Raw genomic sequence first — 23,781 nt, 5'->3', positions numbered from 1 at the left:
TGAATATGTACAGCAAAGGAACAATCCATCTTTCCAATCTTGTAGGTTTTGCACAAGATTGAGCTTGCATCCAGGCTTTATATTTTTAAAATGTGATCAGGATTTTTGCCTCCAACAATTTGGGTAGACAAAAAAAGCTCAAAGTGATAATGTATTCTGCGGTTATTGACTTTGCTGAGGGAAATAAATTTTCTGTTCATCACCTTTCATTTTGTACACCTTAGCATTTTTCTAACGACATTAAACTCATAATTTCACCACTCTGAAATACCTTTTGCACTCTTTTCATTGAGCAGCCAAACCTATTCACTGTGCTTTCCCTGCAGTTGATCCTGTTTTCTAAAGTTCATTAGGTCTCTCCCTTTGTATTTGACACTCATTAAAGGACATTCTTTAATCAGCTTATTTCTGCAAGTTGTGACAAAGTGTCTAATGACATTTGTTCAGAATTGTCAGGCATTTCCACTTAAATGTTTTTGAAGAAAGGGCACTTTTATATACTTCCACTACTATGCTTTCTTCCTGCAAGCCAATTCTATATCCACACAGCCAAGGTTCCACTGATCTCATGACTTTCTGGATGAGTCTCATGCGAGACCTATAGACCACATCTACCACCCTCATCAATTTCTTTTGTTACCTCCTCAATAACTCAATTAGGCTCATGAGGCATGGCCTTCCCCTCACAAAGCCATGCTAACTATCCTTGAGTAGACTACCGATATATACCATTACTTTTACTGCCATTACTAACAATAGGAATGGAATTATAATAAAGCCTTTTGTTTTTCTATTACTATGTTGGAATGTTACATGTGCACATGATGAAAGATTTTCCTGACTTCTGCCTAGACATTCAGGGGAATAAACCACCTTCCTTACTGCTCTCTGGAATTGTTGCTGCTTAATCTCAAAGTTTTGCTCTGTTACATACTTCCACATGCTCACCAGATGCCTCCTGTTTGCTGCGCAGCCAATTACACTGGACAATGAAGATTTTGCTTCCTGAACACTTTTCCATATATTTTATGGGTTTTTTGGGCTGCTGATCGCAAAAATCTCCTTAAAATTTTCTGATCATGTACCTTTTTTTAAAGATCTAAACTATTTTTGTGATTTCCATTCATTTTTAAAGTCTACTAGAATACTACTCACAAAGCAAGCTGTTCTTTTGGTCATTCCAAACATGACTGGGCATAGCAGGTCATGCCAATATCACAGGCCTGGGCATGTAGATGGACTATTAAAGCAGCTCCTATACAGCTGTTGTGCAATATGGGGGAGGGGGACTGAACAGGGGTGTGGGGTTGGAGGGGTGCGGTGGCAGTGCTGGACTGGGCGGACTGGACGAGGCGGTGGTGGTGGATGGGGAGGGGAACTGGACGAGGTAGTGGTGGATGGGGGGAAGCTGGATGGGGGAGGGGTACTGGACAGGGTGGTGGATGGGGAGGGGGACTGGACGAGGTGGTGGTGGTGGATGGGGAGGGGGACTGGACGAGGAGGTGGTGGTGGATGGGGAGGGGGACTGGACGAGGTGGTGGTGGTGGACGGGGAGGGGGAGTGGACGGGGTGGTGGATGGGGAGGGGGACTGGACGGGGTGGTGGTGGATGGGGGGAAGCTGGACGGGGAGGGTGGTTGTGGAGGCGCTATTTTAAATCGACCCCCCCCCCCCCACATTTTGGACCCCCTGGGGGTCGATAGCAACCACTTTGTGAAGCCCTAATTAAGGTGCGGCTGCTGGGTTTCCGCAACTCTGTGTTTGACGCAGCAGGAAACAACGTTCACCGGAGCCCGCGATCTCTCGCGGATTAAATGCGGTGTGCGGTTCGTAACTCGGAGCTAGGGCGCGTTCCCGCCCCCACACGCGGGCTGTTTCCATGGAGACGCAACGCCTGCATTGTGCACGGCGAACGTCTGCTCCTCGCCGCCCCGTGCGCACATTTCAGTGCCGGGCTCCGGGATAGGAACGGTCTGTCCTTCCTTCCCAGCCAACCTGACCCCCGTGCAGAGCAATCGCTGTGGTGGCGGCAGGAGAGCAACCCCGGAACGACGGTAAGTGGTGACTCCGCTGGAGAAGAATAAGCCATTGCAATGGGACAAAGTGGGGAGGACGGGAGTTAATGGCCCACGGGGAGCCGGGGGTCGGGGCGAGCTGGAACCTGACATGGGCAAGCAAGATTCAATGTATTGTCATAGGAATAAAACATCACATTTATTTTTACCTGCTGCAAGGCAGAGACTTTTGCCACTGGCAAGAATTGCCTAAGCGCCTCTTACAGTCAGAGAGAGAGAAGCAAAAGAGAGTGTGTGTCCCCACCCACCCCCCGAGTTGCCTCCAGCGCTTCCAAAGCCACACAGAGTCCAGTCCAGACCATTGGTGACCCGAGCTCCAGATTCGAACCTCTGACACGGTCAGGAACCCTCGACACCCCTCCAGTGGTCCTCAGGGCTCCCGAGCCACCAGCATGCACTCAGCCCAGAGCCCCCCTCCCTCTCACTGGAGACTGTTGCTCAGACCACACCTGGGTAGGGTTTCCAGATTTGCCAAATAGGACACCCTGTTCAAATTTAAATTTGTGAGTTTTAATATGTATATACATTGAGATAAAATAATATTAATACATGAGAAAAACTTGTATACTAAAAAAATTTGTAACACAGTCATCTGGATTAATTAAAATTTTAATCAGGTTAACTTTATGCATGATTCGCGAGTGCATTTGTTGGCTGCAGTTTCAAACAAGTTAATTACTTGTCTTCAGGTGACTTCAACACAATAGAGGAATTATTTAACATTTTAGTTTTAATGAACTATGAGAATTATTGACAATTCCAAATCGAGCAGCTCTAAGTTGCTGAATTTTGCAATTAATTAAAAAAAAAAATCTTAAACAGGACATTTAAGTCATTCTGATAAAGTCAACACAGGGCAGAATCATTAAATAGGGGACAAGTCTTGTGTATACCAGACACCTAGCCTGGGTCATCTGATTTAAGGAGTTGGAGAAAAGGTTCAGTAAGCTGATATTTTGGGGTGGCAAAATCTTCTGCTTGGATCTCGACCTATCACAGTGCAGACTAATGAAAACTTGGGACCTGGCATTCATTGTTATGAAGGTGGCGGGGAATTGTCTTGAACTGCTGCTGCCCTCATGGTGGAAGCTGGGCCTGGATTTAGACCCGATGATGGTGAAGGGCTGGGTTTATATTGCCAAGGTGGGATGGAGAGGAACCTATAGGTGGAGGTGTTTCCACACACTTGCTGCCCTTGTCCTTGGTGGTTGAGGGTCACGGGTCTGGAAGGTTATATGGCCAGGTAACTGCAAAACCTTTTGTAGATGGTAGACATGGCAGGCTCTGTATATTGGTTGTGAGGTAGTGAAGGGAGTGACTGTTCAGTGCAGTTGATGAGCAGACAATTAAATTGGCAGCTTTGTGCTGATTGGTATCTAGCTTCTTCAGTGGCGTTGACTGCACTCATCCAGGAAGGTTCTGGGAAATATTGCCTCTCCCTGCTCCTATATATATATATATATGTGTGTGTATAATAACCATTACAACTACAGGCTGCATATTCAATGGAGATAATAAGGAATGATACACTAAAGCATTGGTTCTCAACCTATGCCATGGGTGCTTTGTGGTTAGTAAGGGATTACTTGAGATGGTATGCGAGTGGGAAGAAGGTTGAAAACCACTGTACTAGAGATAATTAATTAGATTTATTGTCAGAGTACATACATGACATCATATACAACCCTGAGATGCTTTTTCCTATGGGTAAGGCAGAATTACCACTTCCAAAAACAACTGTACTCAATCAAACAAATTTAAAAAATGCAGACAAACTGCCTTACTGAGAGAGAAAAAATATCGATGAAGTAGAAAACTAAGAGTCCTTAAATGAGCCCTTAAGTGAGTTAGATGTTGAGGAGTCTGATGGTGGAGGGGTAGCAGCTGTTCCTGAACCTGGTGGTGCAACCTATACCTCTTTCCTGATGGAAGCAGCGAGAACAGAGCATGTGCTGGTGGCGCAGATCCTTGAGGATTGCTGCTGCTCTTCAATGGCAGCGTTCCCTGTAGATGTGTCTCGATAGTGGGGAGGGTTTTGCCTGTGATGTCCTGGGCTGTATAAATATGTATAATAGTAAATAGTGGAGGTAATTAAGCTAAGATTATTTGCTATGGAGGTGACCAAATTTACACTGGAGATAACATTTGACAATGGATAACAATAGAGATAAATATAACCGTTTTTAGAGACTAGGTGTATGTAGCTGATGGACAGTGTAGAAGAAAAGTTTAAACAAAAAAAAAGGAAATCGGTTTATCAATTGAGTCATGTTTTCCATATGCTTTTGTAATCATCCATCTTAAATCACTTTGCAGCAAAAATAACACATACCTTGTATATTATTGTTCATGTCAAATATAACATTAATTAATATTGAATAATTACAATAAAAAGTACAGAAATGATTAGTTAAAATTAAGTCAGTTATTTGCCATCATAAAAATTGCTGGTAAAAATTGCAAAGCACCACCAGAAATTTAAAGTGCACTGAGCAAGTTTGATCTTTGAGTTCTGATCACTTCAGCATTCCTTAATTTTCCTCTTTGTAATTAAAATAAAAAAATTTAGGCATACAGCACGGTAACAGGCCACTTTGGCCCATGACCCTGTACCGCCCAATTTACATACCTACAGCCCTGGTACATTTTGAACAGTGGGAGGAAACCGTAGCCCCTGGGAAAACTCACCCAGACACGGGGAAAACGAACACAGTCCTTCGACAGCGTGGGATTCAAACCCTCGTCCCGGTCGCTGGTGCTGTAAAGGCATTGTGCTAACCGCTACGCCAACCGTGCCACCCTAATGAAAATAGATTCCACGAACTAAATAGATATGGGATTTTTCAAAATCAACCCTGCTGTAGTTGCTTTTACTTCCTCCCCTAAAATAATACTCTTGTTTTTATTCTTTAGAGTCTCTTGCAACAAACAAATAAATGTCTTCCTCCAATCAGTTTAGTGATTGTGGTAAGTCTATTCCTGTTGTTCCATATATGATAAGTTAAAGCAGACATTGGATTTCATGACAAGAGTGCATTTGTTTTCAAATGTTCCTATTTTGATCCTAGTTGCATCACTGACGAGAGATTACAAGTTTCGATGATAACCGGAAAGTTGCAGTATGCTGCTATGCACTTTGATTGTTAGTGGATCTGAGATCTATAGTGTTTGACAACTGAAGGAATTTAATGTTAACAGGATTTTTTTATGTTGTTCTCTGTAGTAGCTTCTGGCATCGAGGATTGCAGGTTTGTTTGTTTTTGACGTGTCATAAATTCAACGCAGACTCTTTTCAAAGATAGTCATGCTTTGTGAAAATGATCAAAATTCCGTTTGGTACAGAGGTCATTGTCTGGCACAGTTATCAGGCCCATATCGGGATGTTGTTCATGTATTGCTGCATACTGGCATAGACTGTTATATTTGACAAATACTTAGTGTTCTTTTATAGAACACCTGAACATTTGACTCCTTTAATAGAGGGAAAGCAACACAACCAAATGTGATTTTTTTTTTTTTTTTTTTTTTGCCTAGGTTTGATGTTCATTTGTAATTAAATGGAGGCGTCTGATTCTATTCCATTTGTTTAAAGATGAATTCCAGTAGGTGTTTTTACTCACGGTTTTTAAAGCAGAGTAAAATTGAAAATGATTGGAAGAAAATGGTATTGGAGCACCTGCCTCTCAGATGAATCAACTTTTCCTTTCATTAATTAATTTGCATCAGGAGGTGAAAATTGAACCTACCTCTTTTTTTGGTGGGATCTGGGTACAACATGATTTGCAAAACATTTGGTCCTCGAAATTTATTACTTTATGTGAAATTTGGAATTAAATTTTGATGGGAAACTTGACAAGTTATAATTGTAGTGCTATCAATTAGACCCGACAGACCAGAAGTCGAGATTAACAGGCTTTAATCGCTATAAACTTACAGTCTTATCTTGCATGATTTGGCCCAATTCCAGGACAGTAGTGAGGGAGGGGATTGGGTGATATCACCTTTATTAGGGATCGTGGAAGGGGAAGGGCCAACCAGTACAATGCCTGTAATAGTGTTCCACCACAATCATGTGTTCAATTATTTTTTTATGGTGCTCAGTACACCTTTTGTATAGCATGGTGATGACCTGACATGTATTAATTTCCATAATCCACACCTGTTCTGTTTGGCCGCATTGACTCTATTCAAAAAATAGTTTACACCTCTGCAGATATATATCATCAGGCAGTTGATTCTGTCAGTGGTTGTCAACCTTTTTCTTTCTTCTCACATCCCACTTTAAATAATCCTTATGCCATAAGTGTTCTGTGATTAGTAAGGGATTGCTTAAGGTGGGTTATGAGTGGGAAGGGAAGGTTGAGAATTACTGCTCTAGACCCAATTGTTACTGAAATATTTTGCTAGAGAAAAATGGTCAGTGGCCCATTTCCTTTTGAGTTCTGAAACCGTGCACATAACGAGTCAATGAGGTACAATTAAATCAGTGGTTTTCAAACTTTTTCTTTCCACCCACATCCCACCTTAAACAATCCCTTACTAATCACAGAGCACCGATGGCATAGGGTTTATTTAAGATGGCATGTAAATGGAAAGAAAAAGGTTGAGAACCACTGGTTTAGATCTTCCTTCTCTCATCTGAAAAAGCCATATTACAAATTCATGACTTAATTGCTGAAGAGCTTCAGGTGCACTTGTCTTAACTTTAGTGGTTATGTTCCATACCTCACTGATTAATGCTCTGATTTCTTCATCGCTATTCTGTTTCAGCCATCTGCCTTCCCTTTGAATGATCCCCAAACTGAATATTCCCTGCAGTATATCCCTTTTACATTGATGATGTTCACTTATAATCTCATGATTTGTTTGTTCCAATTTGTGTTCTTATATAGTCTGACCCTCCGACCTTCTGGTCAATTGTCAACTGTATTCAGTATTCCCTTGTCTTTTGTTGTTCTTAGAGCTACTTGAACCTCTCAGCTTTTCCCAGCCAAGCTCACTCTGCAGCCAAAATGCATGTGTATAACAGACTGGCAACATGCAAGAGATTGAGGGAGAAATGTTTGACATTGCCCTGAAGCTAAAATCTGCAGAATTTGCTGGAAACAAGTATTTTCTGAGCCTAAAGCAATGCAATTTGCCATTACAGCACGTTTCCCATTTCCAATGTGTGTATATAAATGAACCTCCACCAAGCGGCACCGTGAGTCTGCCCAGTGTGGCGTTAACCTTTTTAAGATTTAGATGTCCCTCGTATTGTTACAACCCAATCAGATCAAGTTCTTCACATTATAATTCCTAATTCTTGGATTGATTTATTTCTGTTTGCACAGTGCTGTACTGACATATTGATTAATGTGCTCCAGTAAGCAGTGGAGAAAGGCATATGTAGCAGAGCTCAGTTATAATATTAACTGCTTCTTAATCATGTCTGCCATGATTACTCTCTTAGAAACATAGAAACATAGAAGATAGGAGCAGGAGTAGGTCATTCGACCCTTCGAGCCTGCTCCGCCATTCAACGAGATCATGGCTGATCTTAAAGTTCAGTACCCCGTCCCGCCTTCTCTCCGTAACCTTTAATACCCTTATACTGAAGAAATAGATCTAATTCCCTCTTAAATATATTTAATGAACCTGCCTCTACTGCCCTCTGTGGCAATGAATTCCACAGATTCACCACCCTCTGGGTATAGAAATTCCTCCTCATCTCGGTCCTAAATGGTTTGCCATGGCCCCGGGTTCTGGATTTTCCCATCATTGGAAACATCCTATTTGCATCCATTCTGTCCAGTCCTGCCAGAATTTTATATGTCTCTATGAGATCCCCTCTCAATCTTCTAAACTCCAGCGAGTACAATCCCAATTTGCGCAATCTTTCCTCATAAGTCATTCCTGCCATTCCAGGTATCAGCCTGGTGAATCGCCTCTGCACTCCCTCCATTGCAAGAACATCCTTCCTTAGATAAGGTGACCAAAACTGCACACAATACTCCAGGTGGGGTCTCACCAAGGCCCTGTTCAGCTGCAGTCAGGTATCCTTGTTCCTAGACTCAAACCCTCTTGGTATGAAGGCCAACATACCATTTGCCTTTTAACCGCCTGCTGTACCTGCATGCTCGCCTTCAGAGACTGATGTACAAGTACCCCTAGGTCTCTCTGCACTTCCCCATCTCTTAATCTATTGCCATTCAAATAGTAATCTGCCCTCCGGTTTGTATTACCAAAGTGGATAACCTCACATTTATCCACATTGTAGTGCATTTGCCATGTATCTGCCCAGTCCCTCAATTTATCCAAATCACACTGGAGCTTCCTGACCCCCCTCTTCCGTGCACACAACCCCTCCTAGCTTAGTGTCATCTGCAAATTTGGAGATATTACATCCAATCCCCTCATCCAGATCATTAATGTAAATTGTGAACAGCTGGGGTTGCACAGATCCCTGTGGCATCCCACTGGTCACCGCCTGCCACTCAGAAAACGAGCCATTTATCCCAACTCTCTGTCTTCTACCTGCCAGCCAGTTCTCAATCCACATCAATACTTTGCCCCCAATCCCATGAGCCTTGATTTTGGAAGCCAGTCGTTTATGCGGGACCTTATCGAAGGCCTTTTGGAAGTCCAGGTACACCACATCCACTGGCTCTCCCCCATCTATTTTACCTGTCACCATCTCAAAGAATTCCAATAGATTTGTCAAGCACGATTTACCTTTTGTAAATCCATGTTGACTCTCCTCATTGAGATTATGAATGAATCACATCAAGGTGAGAAAACAAATAACGGCAGCAGCAAATGCCTCAATTACACTTGATTAAGGAAAGTGCTGATTTTTCAATTCTCCTCTCCTGCTGTGTGGTTGACGTTAGGAAAGTTACATTCTTATAAAGATGATTAAAAATCAAAATCTGTGAAACTACAAATATTTTAGATATATTACACATCAGCAAACTCCCTTATTTTGATTCTGCATGTAATGACAAATCCTTAGTATTAAATTTTAAATTTGGATGTACAGCACAGTAACAGTCCATTTCGGCCCGTGAGTCCGTGTTGCCCAGTTACACCTAATTAATCTACAACCCCGGTACATTTTGAAAAGTGGGAGGAAACTGGTGACGCTCCTGCTGGGGAACACCCGCGCAGACTCAGGGAGAATGTACAAACTCCTGACAGACGGCACGGGATTTGAACCCTCGTCCCGATGCTGGGGCTGTAAAGGCGTTGCACTAACTGCTACACTAGCCACGTTTCAAATGCTTTCTGGGAGATACCAGTTGACATAAACATCTTTTAGGAAAAATATATATGGTATCTTGCTTGATCACTCTAGATCAGCCATTCTCAACCTTTTCTTACCTATGGCCCCCTGAGGACTCTGCTCAAAGTTTATGGGCCCCCTTCTCTGTGAAGCAGTCATTCAGTTTGTTTCTACTGTTCTTCTCTCCTACTGAGTGCATTAAAAAAAGCATAAATAATATTTTCTGATTTCAGTCCGAGAATGGCCACTCCAGAAAGCCAAACGTGGTTTCCTTTCAGTGAACAGAATTGCAGCTGAGCGGATTGTGGCCTCACAGCCTTAATGACCTGATTTTAATCCTGACCTCTGGTGCTGTCAGTGTGGAGTTTGCACACTCTCCCTGTGACTGCACGTTACTCCTCCAGATCCTCTGGTGTCAGAGATTTAATTTGTCACTGTAAACTGCTCCAACAGCGCGTGGTGAGTGGTAGATTTATGAGATTGAGGGAGTGGAGTTCTTGGGAATACGGGCAGAATAAAATAGGATTAGTGTCAACTGGATGGTTGAGACTAGATAGGTGGGTTGAAGGGCTTATTTCCATGCTACATGGCACTTAAGATTCAGCATTGTGCGTGTGATAGTTGTTTAAAAATTCTCTATTTGCATCCTTAAATTTGGCAGAGAGAGAGCATTGCAGTTGGACAACAAATTGCATTTTTTAATCCCTTAAAATGCTTATGAATTATTGTGGATCCTCCAGAAATTGATTCACTTCACATTCAGGGAATACTGGATGCAACAAAAGCTATGGGACTAGATATAAAACAAAGGATTTACACTCCAGAACGAGTTACACCTTTAGCCTAGTGGTTACATTTAATTACAATCTATCTGACAGGATGGAAAATTGCCTGTAATGGGAGAAATGCAATCCAGACATTGTTATTTAGAGTGCAATCAGTCAATAATTGATGGACAGTATCGTTGACAGGAGGTGTCAATCAGCACTCGCGTGCTTACTGAGTTTGGGTTTCACCAGGAGCTCTTGGCTCTGGATCACAATCCTAGACCTAGACCCAAGAACTGGATTCCAGAGATGAGTTGAGAATGACCACCTTTGATTGGATCTGGAATTAAAGAGCCCTGGTAAATCAGCATTAAAGGGAAAACATGCCGCACCCAAAGGAAGATGATTGTAAGTGTCTGAAATCAATCTTTTCAGCCACAGGACATGGAAGAAAATCCTCAGGATAATGTCCCAAGCATGACCATCTTAAATTGCTGTAACAAAGATCTTCTCTTCATCAGGTCAGAAATTGGAATTTTTGCTGATGAATTGCGTAGTTCCTTTCACACCTCCTGAAACCTCCTGTGCCTGCACGCAGGAAGACCTAGATAATGTATACGCTGATAGTTGGCAGTAACTTTAACACCACAAAGAACGAAAGGGTATGCAGTCATTAGGGACTGCTCTACATGTGACGCTGCCATCAAGGTGTTGAAGGCTCAGTACCTGAAGTCGCAGAACAAGGTCCTAGCAAGGCACCGACTCGCTCTGCGCCACCAGCGGCCAGGATAGTCCATCGATGACTACCTGCTGGATCTGTGATCGTTTGCCAAGAAGTGCAGGTACAAAGCAGCTACGGGCCACGTTAGTGAGGAAGAACAGATCCGGGACCCTCTGGTTGCAAGGATTGGCTCGAGGTGCATGAGACAGTGACTGCTCAAGTCGGGTAAGAAGGACCTGGCTAGCCACGTCGAGCTGGCCAACTCACTGGAACGGGCCAAGATCGAGAACAGCAATCTCGAAGCCAGCGAGCTCGCTCACCCAGGTGAGCCCCTCCAAGGACTGACTGCTCCCGCTACCGTTTCCTCTGCTCTAATGGCTCTGGCAAAGGGTGCTTTTTTTTTTTGGTGAAAAGAGCCAGCATCCCCGATCTCTTTGTCCAGCAAAAGCCACTACTTTCCCCCTCTCAGCTGAAGCCCAAACGGCTTTTAACTACCTCCTAAACAACATAGTGAAAGCCTGCCATGCACGCAGTGGATGAGAGTATACCTTCCCAAGTGGAAAGCGACACTTCGGACATGGCCCTGGCCGCTACCCTCAATCAGACAGGCAGCCTGGTAGCGAACATTTGATTGTACAGGAGAATTGATTTGCTCATATAATAGATAACTTAAAGAGCAGACAAAACCGAAACTTCACCCAATTAAAGCAGTATAACAACTTTGGTAAAATAAAAACGACTGATGGACAGCTACATTTAGGTATATTTTCTTTTTGAATATGTTATTTAATTTCACATATGCACTAAAATGTATACATGAATTTCTTGTTCAAAAGCATTAAAAATTAATGCATAGTGATTTTAAATTTTCCCCCTTCCTCCCCAACAGCCTGATAGAAAAGAGAGGAAAAAAAGGAAGAAAAAGAGAACATCTGGATATTATTTAAGTTAAAACTTACTAAAACTATCAAATAAAATCTAAACCTATCAAATAAAATCTAAACCTATCTTAATTTTAGGAGTCGGAAGATTCAGGTTGGGCAATTACAACCCATTTCCTACAATTTGAAAATATGGTTTCCAAATCTTTTGAAAAATTTCAAATTTATTACATAAATTACCTGTAATCTTTTCAAGTGGTTCACAACTACCTATTTTGGTATGCCATCTACTCATTCCCAAATACCAATCTGACACATTTTCTAGCCTCCGCTAGGGCTATTTTAACAAATTCTGTATCAAAATATTTCTAAAGTTTAAAAAAAAAAATTGGATCTTGAGGAAACTGAACTTTTTTATCTCTTTCGAAGAATAAACCCAATTCTACCCAAAAGGGTCTTAATTATGAACATTCCCATGTAGAACATTGTTACGAGCTCAGAGGACAACAAAACCCAGCAGCAATAGATATTCACCAAGACAAATGGTTACTTAAACAAAAGTTGCTTTTAATATGAAAACAGAATCAAACTTTAACTTATCTGTTATTAACTTAACCCCCTTCTAATTCTAAGCGCGTGTATGTAATGTGTGTGTAGGTTCAGAAAAGTTCTTTGATTCACAGTCCAATCTCACTTCTCATTACTCCAAGTTCACTGGTTGCAGGCGATTTTTATACTGTGCACAGAATTTAACATTTACAAAGTTCACCAGGCTTTAGTGCTTGAGAGGTAAATAGTCACCGCTCAGGAAAGTTCTTGTTGGTTTTCAGAGAGATTTGTTGTTCCAGGACACCCACAACTGATTTACATCCATCTTCATCCACTTCAGTGTCTTGTTGACAAAACTTGCCCTCTCAGGGTTCTCCAGATGATAACCTCTTTCTTTCAGGTCACCACAGAGTGCCCTTTTTTTTTCCTTATTCCAAGTGAAACATTAGACAGCCAGACCTCACCTCTTGCATGAACCACAAGGGCTTTGACCAGGCTGAACTAAGCACTCACAACCCGTCTTCCAAAATGGGGTTTTCCACAAGCTTGCCTGCTTGTCCTGTCCCAGTCCCAGTTGCTGCAAAACTGTAGAATTGATTTCTCTCTCACACACACAGCGCCTGCTTTTTTCTCTCTCTGCTTGAAAAACCACATGACCCTCTGAGAACAGCAAGTTCCACTGCAGACAGTCTGCGGCTCCGACAAGTTCTTTCATCTGTTGCCTTTTGTAAACAAGAATCCATTAGTGAAGTCTTTTGGGCACTCTCCAAAGCCTTTGTAAAGGTTCTGGGGCTGATACGTCTAGCATTAGCAGAGCTCCAGTATTTTAAATAAGATCTGTTTTAAACTGTTTACCTGCCCCAATTTATCTCCCCAAAACATATCTATATTCTGTCACAATATTAAAAAAAAAGCACCTATTTCTTTATTACATCTAAAACATTGATCTGAAAAATTAGAATTTAATTCACTTAATTTCTGTGGAGTAAAATATAGTTGATGTAAAAAATTATATCATACTGGACATTAATTGTGTTAGTCATGTTGTCCTGACAAAGTTCTTTAAATCTTTCTCCCATCTTGACTTAGAACACCTGGCGTATGCATTCCTTCTTACAAAGTTGTAAACATGATTGAAATAAACTTTTTAATAGTTATATCTGTGATTAATTGTTCCAAATGACTTTGTTCCGATAATATCAAATCTGGACCCAAATGATCTTTTAAATATGCCTTTAACTGATAATAAGGAAATATTGCATTGTTTTGTATTCCATACTTACTTTTCAATTGTTCAAATGTCATTAAAGTTGTACCATGAAAATAATCTAGTATCGTCTTAATTCCTTTGTTAACTAAATATTTTTTAAAATATATTTATTGTAAAAGGAATAAGTTGATTCTGATTCAGTATCATTACTGGTACCTGTATCTGAAAATGTCTTATTCCCATTTCCAAATGTATTTTACTCCATATTTTAAAAAGATGCTTCAACAAAGGAGTATCTCTAACTCCAATAAACAAATTATCATTCCATTTATATATAATATATTTATCTTCTATTTTATTCATTTCTATATAAATTCTCCCTCTAGGGAAAAAAAAGTTGAGGGAAATCTCAATTGTGCTGCTCTATAATAATTTTTGAAATTTGGTAAATTGTATTCCTCTTAATTCAAATTTCCATGTTTTTTTTTCTAATTCAACTCTTGCCAATTTTTCCTTTCTAATTAACTTGGGTACATTATTAATTTGATTGATGGGCAAACCTTGTCCAATTTAAACACTTGGCTAAATTGCCACCACGATGTATATAGATTTTGTAAAGCTGTTCATAAAGTTGTTTGAAATATGTCATGAGCCATTTAGAGAAGAATTCTGACAACATTGCCACATCATTCTAATGTTCTTTGGCTTTTGCAGACTGGTTTTACCATATTCCTCAGAAACCAAACAAAACTGGAAAGGGTCAAGTGCTGCTTCCACCCACTTCCCAGATTCCAGGTTTGAGTGACCTTGCGGAGCCTCACAAGGAGATCACCTTTAACAGCCGCAGATTGTGGATTAGGGACACGGATTCGGATTATGTAAAGTTAGCCAAAAAAGGAGGCAGGACAGGTAAGAAGGGATGTCGCTTTCTTTAAAGCTTCAACCCAGGTAGAAGTTGTACTTCATTTAGCTTATTACCACAGTTAGAACCTCATGATGATTCTCAGATTCTTCACACACTTGGCAAAGAGCCTTTGTTATTTGAGAATGGATGATGGATTAAATGTTTTCTAAATTTTTGAAGAATTGTCAAAAAGCATTGAACTTATTCATTCCTCAAAAATTAATATTCATCATCAGTTACATTTTGTAATATTTTTAATAACCATATAACCATTACAGCATGGAAACAGGTCATCATAGCCCTTCTTGGCCATGCCAAAACACTTGTACTCTCCTAGTTCCACTGACCTGCATTCTGCCTGTAACCATCCATACCTTTTACCTCCATATACCCATCCAAATTTTTCTTAATCTGTACACAATTATTAGAATTACATTCTTTCAAGTTGCAACCTCATTATTTCTGCCAAACCTTTAATTGTGATCAATTTGTTAAACATATTGCACTTGAAACCCAGTTTGAGAGGTTTTTCTTTACTTTCCAATTTTATAGGCCAACCACGTTTACAACTATAATTAAGAAACATTATAAACAAAGAGAAATTTATTTGAAAGATTTGAGAGGATATATTGAAGTTTATTAGAGGGAACTAACAAGGTTAAGCAAGTGTTTTAAGAACATTTGGATAATTATATGGATGGGAGGGGGGGTTGGAGGGGTGCAGCAAGTGGGACTAAAGCAGGTGGGCAGATTGTTCAGCATGGACAAGCTGGGCCTGCTTCTCTGCTGTATGACTAAACCATTTGATGGTCTTGGTGTCCCAACTGGAATATAAAAATGATTCAAACCACTTGGTGCTCAGACAATATGGTGGTAAATCACATTTCATGAGTTTCTTATTCAGTCTGGGCAAATCAAGAGGAAGTGGAGTTTGCTTCACCACATACTGGTATTGGATGCCTGGCAGACAATCCAAACTTCTGTCCTTCTCTAGATCATCACTTCCATGTCCTTGCGTTGAAATAGAGTGTCTACAAATTGCACAAGGAAAGATTTGTCTTGATGTCTTAAGAAAGCAGCCGCTATTCTCAAGGATGCCCACCCACACAAGGCCATGCCCTCTTCACTCTGCTACTATCGGGGAAAAAGGTACAAGAGCCTGAAGACGAGCACTCAGTGGCACAAGGACAGCTTCTTTCCCTCTGCCATCAGATTCCTGAATGATCAAAGACTCTGCCTCACTTTGACTTTTTCTTGTATTAATTTTATTTATGTGCTTTAGATGCACTGTGAGGCTGCTGCAAAACCATGCATTTTGTGACATGTTCGTGACAACAAATTCTATGTGACCTGCATCTACTTCAACAAAATGCTTGTGTGGTTCTCATTGCAAGACAATGTCTGTGACATTAAGGTTCAGTGGCTTCTCTGCTGCTCTTGTATCAGAAGCCCACCCCTGAGAACTTGAAAAACAATTAAATCAGGAAGCAGTCATTGTGTTCAACTGAACAGACCTTGCAAAATCAAAGTTGCACAGATTGTAATGGCGGAAAATACAAAGGAAAATGGGTTAGACCAACACTGGGTCTACGATTATTGGGCAGCAAGTTTTGGAGATGGTGGAGGGGGAAAGGCAGAAATGGAAAATGTGTTCTGGACCAGTCAGTAGTTGGACGGGTCAGAGTTAGTTCTGGCTGCCACTGCTCATGTGACAATAGAAGAGTCAGTAATATATGAGGTATCAGTATTCAGCATTGATAACTGGGGTAGACTTGACATATTGGTGAGCAGTAAGAGGGTCTGCTTGGGTTAGCAGATGGGTCACCATTTTTTTTGGATGGAGAGCATTTGTGAAGATGAGCTATTGGGTGAAGTTGTGGGGGACGGAATGAGGTAAAAGTCACGCATTTGAGAGGGGCTTAGACTCCCTTTACTCAACCATTTTGTGTTTTTGGCTGTGGCCCCCCCTTAGGACTCTGCTCAATGTGGATGGGTCCTCTTCCCTGTAAAGCAGTCAAGTTTAGTTGGTTTCTTCTGGACTTCTCTCCTGCCAACGACATAAAGAACAAAAAATATTTTATGATTTCAATCTGTGGCTCCCATTAAAGGTGCCTGCCCCCCCACCCTAGTTGAGAATGGGTGGTGTAGAGGATAGTTGTGCGGGAAGAGAAAAATCTTGTGACTTTATGAACAAGATAGGTTGTGGTATGTCTTAGATTAATGTGATAATTGAGCAGAGAGGTTTCTGTTTTGTAAATTTGCCAAGTACTGTATTCATCAATTACTAACAAAGGGTTACCCACCATTGGACCCCTGTATAATATATCCAACCCTTCTGTATTGTGTCAAATGAAAGGAGAATCAAGAAGTAAAATTAGGCATTTCTGCAGAATTGCAATAACTGGTTTTCTGTACCTTTTTATTCCTTAAAACTGAAGCACAATGCAAACAAAATGTGATCAGGGCAACCCAATTTCCGATTCAGATTACAGATTTATTGTCAGAGTACATACAATAAATCGTACATCTATGAGGTTCCTTTTTCCTGTGGGTGCAGTAGAATCACCACTAATTAGTAGTGCAAAAAAAAAAGTAAACTGTACACAACGCAAAGCATAAACAAAAAAAAAAGAACTCTGAACAGATAACGAATGTAAACAAACAGACTGAGCAATACAGAGAGAATAGAAGAAAATCAATGAAGTTCACCAATAAGAGACCATTAATGAGTCTCTGATTGAGTTTGTCATTGAGGAGTCTGATGGATGAGGGGTAGCAGCTGTTCCTGAACCTGATGGTGCAAGTCTAGTGGCACCTCGACCCCCTTCCTGATTGCAACAGCAAGGAACAGAGTGTGCTGTGGTGTTGTGGATCTTTGATGATTGCCGCTGCCCTCTGACGGCAGCGTTCCCTATAGATGGACTCGATGGTGTTTTGCCTGTGATGTCCTAAGCTGTATCCACTACCTTTTGGAGGACTCAGGGGCTATTGGTGTCCCCATGCAAGATCATGATGCAGCCGGTCAGCACACTTTCCACCACACCTCTGTAGAAATTTTCCAGGGTTTCTGGTGTCACACCAAAACTCTGCAAACTCCTGAGGAAGTAGAGGTGCTGACGTGCTTTCTTCACGATGCCATTGGTGTGTTGGGTCCTGGAAAGATTCTCTGAGATAGTGACCCTCAAGACCTTAAATTTGTTCACCTTCATCACCTCTGATTTCCCCCAACGATCACTGGATTATAGACCTCTGCCTTTCCTTCCCTGAAGTCAACAATCCGCTTCTTAGTTTTGGTGACATTGAGTGCAAGGTTGTTGCTGGTGCACCATTCAGCCAAGTTTTCATTCTCCCTCCTGTACGCTGACTCATCCCCATCCTTTATACAACCCACTACCGTGGTATCGTCGGCAAATTTGTTATTGTTGTATTAAGCCACACTAAGTGGTAGGTGTAAAGTGAGTAGAGCATGGGGCTAAGAACACAGCCCTGTGGTGCTCCAGTACTGATGGTGATTGTGGAGGAGATGTTTTTACTAATCCTCACTGACTGTGGTCTGGAGGTGAGGAAATCCAGGATCCAATTACACAGTGGGTGTTGGGTCCCAGGTCTTGGAGTTTGCTGATCAGCTTTGAGTACTATCAGTTTCCATGTGTTTGCATGTGATTTGTTCATAACTTTTAAAAATGGGATGTATTTTTGGATTCCTAACCATGTCAGTAATTACAAAATATTGTTTACTTTCATGCATTTTCTTTGTCAGACTTGTATTTTTTTCCATTTGTAGACTAATCTGAGCTGTGTAGAGGCAGAAGTACGAGACCCAGAAGAAATCAGGCTATTTCATACTGACCACAAACCAGTGAATTCCAATCCTTAAAAAAAAAAAAAAAAAAAAAAACCTCAAAGGAACTGTGGAGTTATGGCATTATTTGGGGGTGGGGGGATTACGGACCAGCATTTCACAAAGCAGTGGAAGAGTGTACGATATGAGACTGTATGTGGGGCTCACCACCCCTCTCTGAAACTGGAGTCTGGACTTCCTGACAGAAAGACTGCAGTCTGTCCTGGACGGTAGCAGAACATTGAGCACCATCACGCTGAGCTCATGCTACTGACCCACCACTGCATCGCCAGATCAAGCTCCCACAGGGTCATCAAGTTTGCAGATGACACAGAAGTAGGTGGTCTCATCAGCAACAACAGAGAATAGGTGGAAAATCTTATGATGTGGTGAGAGAGTAAAAACCCGAGACTCCATGTAGATAAGATAAAAGAGATGGTTGTGGACTTCAGGATCAATAAAGACCACTTTCTACGACACAACAACAGCTCAATAGTGGAGTGAGTAGAGAGCACCAAGTTCCTCAGAGTCCACTTAGGAAATGACCATTCTGGACACACATCTCCTCACTTGTCAGGAAGGCTCAACAGCGGCTACATTTCCTGAGAAGACTGAGGCGGGCACCATTGTGTCAACCTTCTACAGAAGCTCTATCAAAATTATCCTGGTCACTGCATCACAGTGTGGTACAGTTGCTATAGAGCAGGGGTGGGCAACCTTTTTATTTCAAACTCACATTCCACTTTAAATAATCCCTATGCCATAGGTGCTCTGTGGTTAGTAAGGAATTGCTTAAAGTGGGATGTGGATGGGAAGAAAAAAAGTTTGAAAGCCACTGTTTTAATCGTACTTCATTTACTCATTATGTGCACTCCAAAGGAAATGGGCCAATGACAAGCAAAATATTTCAGTAACAACTGGGTCTAGAGCAGCGATTCTCAATCTTCCCACTTGCATCCCTTACTAATCACAGAGCACCGATGGCATAGGGATTATTTAGGTGGAATGTGAGTTTTTTAAAAAAAGGTTGCCCACCCCTGCTGTAGAGCATCAAATCAAAGGTCGATCCACAGGACTGTAAAAGCAGCAGAAAGGATCACTGGCATTTCTTCCCCCAACCCCCCATCAATGTGATTTACTGGGATCATTGTTTAAAGAGGACTCACAAAATCAGTGAGGATCCTTACCACCCTACATTACCACATTTTCCAGCTACTCCCTTTGAGAAACAGACGCAGAAGTATTAGAGCCAGAACCACCAGGTGGAGAAGCAGCTTTTCCCCAGGCCAGTGAGATTGATGAATGACTGCTAAAACAACTCTCCATGACTCTACTTTTCATTAAGAATATTTAATCTAATGGATGTACATATGTACTGTTGTCTCCACTCCATCCTCAACATTCATTGGAGCGACTTCATCCCTAACATCTCGAGATGGCAGAGGCCGACAGCATCGAATCCATGCTGCTGAAGATCCAACTGCGCTGGGTAGGTCACGTCTCCAGAATGGAGGACCATCGCCTTCCCAAGATCGTGTTATATGGCGAGCTCTCCACTGGCCACCGTGACAGAGGTGCACCAAAGAAGAGGTACAAGGACTGCCTAAAGAAATCTCTTGGTGCCTGCCACATCGACCACCGCCAGTGGGCTGATATCGCCTCAAACCGTGCATCTTGGTGCCTCACAGTTCGGTGGGCAGCAACCTCCTTTGAAGAAAACCACAGAGCCCACCTCACTGACAAAAGACAAAGGAGGAAAAACCCAACACCCAACCTCAACCAACCAATTTTCCGCTGCAACCGTGTCTGCCTGTCCCACATCGGACTTGTCAGCCACAAACGAACCCGCAGCTGACGTGGACATTTACCCCTCCATAAATCTTCGTCTGTGAAGCCAAGCCAAAGAAGAACTGGTACAATCGGATGAAAAATAAACTTGATCAATGCAGGGTTGTAATAAAACTGCATGGTGATTTCTCAGCCTGCAGATGGCAGAATTGATCCACTGTAATGGAGGTATTGTTCCCACAAGGAAGGAGATAATAAAATATATCTCTACAAAATGTGGAAGATCACGGAATTATAATTCATTTCTTTTCAATCATTTGCATAGTTAATGTTGTTTTGACTATGTTACCAATTGTCTGCAAAGTAAGGGTGCACAATTCCAGAACAGGCTTACTGAGAAACGTGGATCATCCTGATTTCTGTGTCAAAGGTAAGATGGTTTGTTATTCAGTTTGTGAAGTTGGATGAAATGGATACATTGAGCAGCTTTTAATTTGTTGCCACTGATCGGTTCGTTGGATTAGAGGAATAGAAGTCCAAAACTGGATTACCTGGATGATTTTAGATAAACATTAGAGCAAGTTCTGATCCCTGGCGAGATCCATTTGTAAATGTGTGCCCATCGTGGCTATGACATTATAACAGCTGTTTTTTTTTGAGGACTAGTTGCTCTCTTCTGGAAACCATACAGAAAATTAATTACATCCACAATGTTCATAAGATTACAATACATGAAATTTTTAAACAATGTGGATTACTGGAATGTGTAATCAGTTCAACTAATCAGTCTGTTCAGGTGACCATGGTTTGGATCAATGATTTTGTATGTCTGCATATATATGCGCGGACCATTGAATTGCTTGCAAAAGCCTGCCGCAGAACTGGAGATGGTGATGAAATCCTGGAGGAGAAAATTGAGTGTCTAAAAGTCAATCAAGCCCACATTTCTGTTCCACTGCATAAAAAAACACAAGCAAGACCATTGCAGCACATTTTGCCTAATCTTTCCAAAGGAGATTATTTTGGTTAAAAGGGGAAATTGCATGCAGAGTAGGTTAATAAGACATGGCTGTTAATTAATTAAGGAATTCATTAGATGCTTTATTGCTCATTACCATATTTGATCTTAAACAGACCCTTGCGGGTTTACCATTCAAATATTGATGAAACACAACTTTTCTGTGACAATATTTGTAGATTCCAGTCAACCCTAGTGCATTTTAGGATGGCCAGGGGGTTGAGTTTTAAACACTCACTAGGGTGTCCAAGGTAGGGTGGCCATTCCAAAGGAGGACATGGCCATAGGTTACCATATCTATTGTGGCAACTTGCCCACGCAACAGGCAAACCGGCTCACGGAGTCACGGCCAGGTCTGCGGCAGATCTGACTGTGAGAGCTCCGGGTACAGGGAAAGCCCATGGTGTAGAGTCTGATGTCATAAAGGTCCCAGGAGTCGCAAACATCATCAGGTTCTGTGGGATTTAAATGCGTGCAAAAATTCTATTAAAGTCAGTTGGTTCAGTTCTCTTTCAACTGCATGGTCTTTCACTCGCTGAGAGCCTAGTGCGGCTACAGTGGTGGCCCCGACAGTCCACATGGCATTTGGACCCAACGATGACTGACCCAAGCACGCAGAATGCAGTTTCACTGAAACTGCCGACTTTCTGAACCTCACAGCTGCAGGTCTGGTTTGAATAGGCTGAAACCCAATTCCAGATCAGGCAAATCGTTTTGTACGCCACAAAATACTATTATGTGGACATTCACTCAACCAGAAAACAGCAGGCCGCATCATCGACTTCCTACACCAGCTACCAGTTGTGGACAGATATGAGACAATCAAGGGGCTCCTGATCCACACTTTTACCCTCTCCTGTGATTACCGCACAGCACGGTTGCTCCATATGGATGGCCTAGATGACTGTCATCAACCTTCATGAACATGACGCAGGCATGAGCAGATGGCCATGAGCCATGTTTACTGTTCGAACAAGTCTTTCTTGAGCAGATGCCAGAAGATATCTGCCTCCTCATCGCTGCGATGATTTCAGTGATCCACGCAAAGTAGCGGACTGCACAGATATCCTGTGGTACACCAAGCAGCATGGTGGGACCTCCATCGACCAAGTTTATGTGTCACACTCTAAGGTCTGGGCCTTCCCCATGCCACCAATGAAGCCAGTGATGCCTGCAGCAGGGAGCAACCCCAGTTCAGAACGTTGGTATTTTTACCACCAAAAGTGGGGTGCAGGAGCCCACCGTTGCCACCCACCCTGTTCTTTTCCAGGAAACGCTGGGGCTGGCCATCACTAATAGCTATGGCAGCTGGCCACTATGATAGCCTCCTTTACTTATGGGACTGACACTCTGGGTGAAAGTTCCTCATAGACAAAGGAGTGGAGGTTAGCATTTTTCCCCCTTGAGCCATGACACCAGTGCCGGGAAGTCAGGACCAGAGCTCACTGCTGCCAACAAAAGCAGTATTCACATATATGGCACCCGAACCATCCCACTACAGTTCCGTTTCAGCCATCTCACCTAGTTGTTTACACTGGCAGCAGTGTATCAACCTTTATTGGGTGCAGATTTCTTCCTAGTGGACCTCAAGGGATGGTGCCCAGTGAATGCCAAGACCTTCCAAACCTTGCTCAGCAAAGCCAAGTTACCAGACCCACACTTCGACTCTGACTTTGTCAGGCAACAGATTTGCCAGATTACTAGTGGAACTCCCGACCATTATTATGCCACAGTTCTTCACTGATGCCCCTAAGTATGGTGGACAGCACCATATTCCCACCCAAGGACTGCCTCAACATGCCTGGGCATGCAGCATCCTTCCTGACATACTCCTTCTCCAAGGAGGAATTCAGGAAAATAGAGGAGATGGGGAATTGTCTGACACTCAGACAGCCTGTGGGCCTCTCCGCTGCATATGGTGTTCAAGTCGGTTGGAGGATGGAGGCCATGTGGCATCTACAGAAGGCTCAATGATGCCACCATGGCCGACTGCTACCCAATCCCACACATTGAGGACTTTACGGCCAATTTGCATGGGGAACACATCCTCTCCAAGGTTGACCTGGTTGACCTGGTCTGTGTGTATCACCAGGTTCCTGTCCACCCCAGTGATGTCCCCAAGATGGGCCTCATCACCCTGTTTAATCTATTTGAGTTCCTGCAGATGCCTTTCAGACTCAAGAATGTGGCACAGATGTTCCAGCAACTCATGGACTCTGTGAGGTCTGTGATGATATCCTGATTGCCAGCCACTTGCAACAAGAGCATTTGATGCACCTACGCCAACTCTGCCGCCACTTTGGTGAATACAGCCTGGCAATAAACCCTGCGAAGTGTCAGTTTGGTCTGTCAGTCACTAATTTCCTTGGGCATCACAATGACCGTTATGGAGCAGTTCCCTTGTCGCCGAAAGTTGAGACAATACGCCAGTTTGCCAGGCCTCGTTCAGTCAAGGGTCGACAGGATTTTGTGGGCATGATCAACTTTTACCACTGATTCTTACTGTCAGCAGCTGTACGAGGGCTTGTACAATATGATGCTTCAGAACGGAACAAATGGGTCCTCAACGTGAGTGGCTGTGAGTAGACCTTCACCATTGACTGCCTCAAGTCGGCGCACCTAGACCTGGAACATCCTGTGATTGCCACCCCCACCCTGACGAGGTCAGCCACCCAAATGGTCTAAAGAGGTGTTGGCCCTGGACTCCACACCTCCTAATGTTGGTTCAGGGGGGTAATGTGGCAGCTCACCCATGCCACAGGCG

General features: G+C 42.5%; 1 protein-coding gene across 3 annotated transcripts in view; it reads left to right on the top strand.

The window, feature by feature from the left end:
* The first annotated feature begins 1,947 nt into the window (after positions 1–1,947).
* LOC138751976 (uncharacterized protein C7orf57-like) overlaps positions 1,948–23,781 on the top strand; it is an 82,080-nt gene continuing 60,246 nt past the window's right edge. For all 3 annotated transcript variants that reach the window (XM_069915094.1, XM_069915085.1, XM_069915104.1), the window contains exons 1-3: positions 1,948–2,053; positions 4,988–5,041; positions 14,181–14,375. In XM_069915094.1, coding sequence (XP_069771195.1) covers positions 5,011–5,041; positions 14,181–14,375 — 226 coding nt within the window. In that variant the 5' untranslated portion in view covers positions 1,948–2,053; positions 4,988–5,010. The remainder of the gene's footprint in view (positions 2,054–4,987; positions 5,042–14,180; positions 14,376–23,781) is intronic.

The sequence above is a fragment of the Narcine bancroftii genome, chromosome 1 (genome assembly GCF_036971445.1).
Source record: "Narcine bancroftii isolate sNarBan1 chromosome 1, sNarBan1.hap1, whole genome shotgun sequence".
Lineage (NCBI taxonomy): Eukaryota > Metazoa > Chordata > Chondrichthyes > Torpediniformes > Narcinidae > Narcine > Narcine bancroftii.
Note: the sequence above shows the minus strand (reverse complement) of the source record. Positions and strands in the feature narration are given on the sequence as shown.